General features: G+C 56.2%; 1 protein-coding gene across 1 annotated transcript in view; it reads left to right on the plus strand.

Moving 5' to 3' along the window:
* Window positions 1-1,447, plus strand: part of LOC106897388 (IgGFc-binding protein-like) — a 7,512-nt gene extending 6,065 nt beyond the window's left edge. The window contains exon 4 of the mRNA XM_014957985.1: window positions 890-1,447. Coding sequence (XP_014813471.1) covers window positions 890-1,447 — 558 coding nt within the window. The remainder of the gene's footprint in view (window positions 1-889) is intronic.
* Window positions 1,448-5,602: the final 4,155 nt, after the last annotated feature.

The raw sequence follows: 5,602 nt of genomic DNA on the forward strand, positions 1-5,602 counted from the left end.
TTGCCCATCCATGTCTTCTCCATGGCTGGTCTCACCTTTGGTTGCCCATCCATGTCTTCTCCATGGCTTGTCTCACCTTTCCTTGCCCATCCATGTCTTCTCCAATGATGCTCTGACCTTTGGTTGCCCTTCCATGTCTCCTCCATGGCTGGTTTCACCTTTCCTTGCCCATCCATGTCTTCTCCATGGCTGGTCTCACCTTTGGTTGCCCATCCATGTCTTCTCCATGGCTTGTCTCGCCTTTCCTTGTCCATCCATGTCTTCTCCATGGATGTTCTCACCTTTGGTGGCCCATCCGTGGATTGAGGGTGGTTGTTTCTCCCCATTTTCTGCAGCTTCTCCTCCTCCTCCGCTCTCCTGTGAAGATCTCTCTTGCCAGGAGAAGTGCCAGGTGGTGGACGGCCAACCCACCTGCATCCACGAAGCCCCCTTGACCTGCTGGGCCACCGGTGACTCTCACTACCGGACCTTTGATGGGAAAACCTTGCATCTCATGGGCACCTGCACTTACACCTTGACCAAGACCTGCCACCAGGATCCCACCATCCCCTTCTTCAGTGTAGAGGCCAAAAATGAAGCCAGGGGCCACCTGGGAGTCTCCCACGTGGACACTGTGACCGTCCACGTCTATGACGTCACCGTGGAGGCCACCAGGGCCGAGAACGGCATTGTGAGGGTAAGCCAGCAAAAAGAATAATCTCTTTAAGGAGGACCTTCAGTGTCTTCTCCGACTTCAAGGATCTTCCGAGTTGCCACCCGTGAGGTGGTGGCGCCACCACGTGGTCGTCCCTTGGAAGGAGACACCCCAAAACTTCAAAAAGTCGACTTTTCGGGCCCCGTTTGATGAAATCCGTTGAGGTTTTCATGGTTGGTGTTTCTTCTCCTCCAGGTGAACAACCGTCGCTCCCACCTCCCCATCTCCTTGGCCCGGGGGAAGCTCCGCCTACGGCAGAAGGGCAGGTCCCTCTTGATCCAGACCCACTTCCACCTGAAGGTCCTCTATGACTGGGACCACCACCTGCTGGTCAAACTCCCCGGCGCCCTCTCGGCCAAAGTCTGCGGTTTGTGTGGCAACGGCGACCCCCGGGATGACCACTTGGCCCAGGCCAACCTGACGGGGGACCTGGGTTGGGAGGCCACCAACCGGAGCCAGCCTTGCTGGGACAACTGCAGCGGTGGGGACTGCGGAGGTTGTCCAGGGGACGAGGGGAAGAAATACGAGGGGGAAGAGTCTTGCGGGTTGATGGCCCAACGGCCTGGACCTTTCGAGGGGTGTCACCACACCCTGGACCCCCAGGTCTACCTGAAGAACTGCGTCTACGACCTCTGCGTCAATGATGGTCTCCACGTCCTGCTCTGCCGGGCCCTGGAAGCCTACGCAGATGACTGTCGGGAGGAGGGAACGGCCGTCTCCGATTGGAGGACGTTGGTCAATTGTCGTGAGTAGCTCCACCCGGGGGGTGGGCGGGGCAACGGGGACCTTGGTTGAGGTGGGTGGAATCAGGAGGTGACGGGATGGAAACGAGTAGAAAAGGGAAACTGAGTCAACGGGGAGGGGTTTTGGTGTCTCCAGGGAGGTGGGAGGAGGTGGTTTTCAGGCAGGGCACACCAAGGTGGGGCTGAAAGGGTTGTGGGTGCCCACCATGACCAGAGTGTCCCACCACACCATGACCACGATGTCCATCCCCATCATGACCATGGTTTTCTATCCCTACCATGACCGTGGTGTCTATCCCCACTATGACCATGATCTCCCATCCCACCATGACCATGGTTTTCTATCCCTACCATGACCGTGGTGTCTATCCCCACTATGACCATGATCTCCCATCCCACCATGACCATGGTTTTCTATCCCTACCATGACCGTGGTGTCTATCCCCACTATGACCATGATCTCCCATCCCACCATGACCATGGTTTTCTATCCCTACCATGACCGTGGTGTCTATCCCCACTATGACCATGATCTCCCATCCCACCATGACCATGGTTTTCTATCCCTACCATGACCGTGGTGTCTATCCCCACTATGACCATGATCTCCCATCCCACCATGACCATGGTTTTCTATCCCTACCATGACCGTGGTGTCTATCCCCACTATGACCATGATCTCCCATCCCACCATGACCATGGTTTTCTATCCCTACCATGACCGTGGTGTCTATCCCCACTATGACCATGATCTCCCATCCCACCATGACCATGGTTTTCTATCCCTACCATGACCGTGGTGTCTATCCCCACTATGACCATGATCTCCCATCCCACCATGACCATGGTTTTCTATCCCTACCATGACCGTGGTGTCTATCCCCACTATGACCATGATCTCCCATCCCACCAAGATCATGGTGTCCATCCTCACTGTGACAATGGTGTCCCATCCCCACCATGACAATGGTGTCCCATCCCCACCATGACCATGATGTCTACCCCCATCATGACTACAGTGTCCCATCCCACCATGACCATAGTTTTTGTATCCCCACCATGACCATGATCTCCCATCCCACCACGATCATGGTGTCCATCCTCACCATGACAAGGTGGCCCACCCCACCATGACTGTGGCTTCCATCTTCACCACAACCATGATCTCCCATCCTCATCATGACAAGGTGTCCCACCATGACCATGGTGTCCATCCTCACCATGACAAAGTGTCCAACCATGACCATGGTCTCTCGTCCCCGCCATGACCATGATCTCCTATCCCACCATGACCACAGTGTCCATGCCCACCATGACAAGTTGTCCCACCCCACCATGATCATGACCTCTCGTCCCCACCATGACCATGATCTCCCATCCCACCATGACAAGGTGCCCCACTCCAACATGACCACGATCTCCCATCCCCACCATGATCGTGGTGTCCGTCCTCACCATGACCTTTGCCACCATGCCCATCATCACAAGGTGTCCCACCATGACCATGACCTCTCGTCCCCACCATGACCATGATCTCCCATCCCACCATGACCATGTTATCCATCCCCACCATGACCATGGCGTCCATCCCCACCATGACAAGGTGCCCCACTCCAACATGACCACGATCTCCCATCCCCACCATGATCGTGGTGTCCGTCCTCACCATGACCTTTGCCACCTTGCCCATCATCACAAGGTGTCCCACCATGACCATGACTTCTCGTCCCCACCATGACCATGATCTCCCATCCCACCATGACCATGTTATCCATCCCCACCATGACCATGGCGTCCATCCCCACCATGACAAGGTGCCCCACTCCAACATGACCACGATCTCCCATCCCCACCATGATCATGGTGTCCGTCCTCACCATGACCTTTGCCACCATGCCCATCATCACAAGGTGTCCCACCATGACCATGACCTCTCGTCCCCACCATGACCATGATCTCCCATCCCACCATGACCATGTTATCCATCCCCACCATGACCATGGCGTCCATCCCCACCATGACAAGGTGCCCCACTCCAACATGACCACGATCTCCCATCCCCACCATGATCGTGGTGTCCGTCCTCACCATGACCTTTGCCACCATGCCCATCATCACAAGGTGTCCCACCATGACCATGACCTCTCGTCCCCACCATGACCATGATCTCCCATCCCACCATGACCATGTTATCCATCCCCACCATGACCATGGCGTCCATCCCCACCATGACAAGGTGCCCCACTCCAACATGACCACGATCTCCCATCCCCACCATGATCGTGGTGTCCGTCCTCACCATGACCTTTGCCACCATGCCCATCATCACAAGGTGTCCCACCATGACCAGACCTCTGCGTCAATGATGGTCTCCACGTCCTGCTCTGCCGGGCCCTGGAAGCCTACGCAGATGACTGTCGGGAGGAGGGAACGGCCGTCTCCGATTGGAGGACGTTGGTCAATTGTCGTGAGTAGCTCCACCCGGGGGGTGGGCGGGGCAACGGGGACCTTGGTTGAGGTGGGTGGAATCAGGAGGTGACGGGATGGAAACGAGTAGAAAAGGGAAACTGAGTCAACGGGGAGGGGTTTTGGTGTCTCCAGGGAGGTGGGAGGAGGTGGTTTTCAGGCAGGACACACCAAGGTGGGGCTGAAAGGGTTGTGGGTGCCCACCATGACCAGAGTGTCCCACCACACCATGACCATGGTGCCCATCCCCACCATGATCACGATGTCTATCCCCATCATGCCCACCATGACCACAGCGTCCCACCACACCATGACCATGGTGCCCATCCCCACCATGATCACGATGTCTATCCCCATCATGCCCACCATGACCACAGCGTCCCACCACACCATGACCATGGTGCCCATCCCCACCATGATCACGATGTCTATCCCCATCATGCCCACCATGACCACAGTGTCCCATCCCACCATGACCATGGTTTTCTATCCCTACCATGACCGTGGTGTCTATCCCCACTATGACCATGATCTCCCATCCCACCAAGATCATGGTGTCCATCCTCACTGTGACAATGGTGTCCCATCCCCACCATGACAATGGTGTCCCATCCCCACCATGACCATGATGTCTACCCCCATCATGACTACAGTGTCCCATCCCACCATGACCATAGTTTTTGTATCCCCACCATGACCATGATCTCCCATCCCACCACGATCATGGTGTCCATCCTCACCATGACAAGGTGGCCCACCCCACCATGACTGTGGCTTCCATCTTCACCACAACCATGATCTCCCATCCTCATCATGACAAGGTGTCCCACCATGACCATGGTGTCCATCCTCACCATGACAAAGTGTCCAACCATGACCATGGTCTCTCGTCCCCGCCATGACCATGATCTCCTATCCCACCATGACCACAGTGTCCATGCCCACCATGACAAGTTGTCCCACCCCACCATGATCATGACCTCTCGTCCCCACCATGACCATGATCTCCCATCCCACCATGACAAGGTGCCCCACTCCAACATGACCACGATCTCCCATCCCCACCATGATCGTGGTGTCCGTCCTCACCATGACCTTTGCCACCATGCCCATCATCACAAGGTGTCCCACCATGACCATGACCTCTCGTCCCCACCATGACCATGATCTCCCATCCCACCATGACCATGTTATCCATCCCCACCATGACCATGGCGTCCATCCCCACCATGACAAGGTGCCCCACTCCAACATGACCACGATCTCCCATCCCCACCATGATCGTGGTGTCCGTCCTCACCATGACCTTTGCCACCTTGCCCATCATCACAAGGTGTCCCACCATGACCATGACTTCTCGTCCCCACCATGACCATGATCTCCCATCCCACCATGACCATGTTATCCATCCCCACCATGACCATGGCGTCCATCCCCACCATGACAAGGTGCCCCACTCCAACATGACCACGATCTCCCATCCCCACCATGATCATGGTGTCCGTCCTCACCATGACCTTTGCCACCATGCCCATCATCACAAGGTGTCCCACCATGACCATGACCTCTCGTCCCCACCATGACCATGATCTCCCATCCCACCATGACCATGTTATCCATCCCCACCATGACCATGGCGTCCATCCCCACCATGACAAGGTGCCCCACTCCAACATGACCACGATCTCCCATCCCCACC

This window comes from Calidris pugnax, unplaced genomic scaffold (assembly GCF_001431845.1).
Source record: "Calidris pugnax isolate Ruff unplaced genomic scaffold, ASM143184v1 scaffold397, whole genome shotgun sequence".
Taxonomy (NCBI): Eukaryota; Metazoa; Chordata; class Aves; order Charadriiformes; family Scolopacidae; genus Calidris; species Calidris pugnax.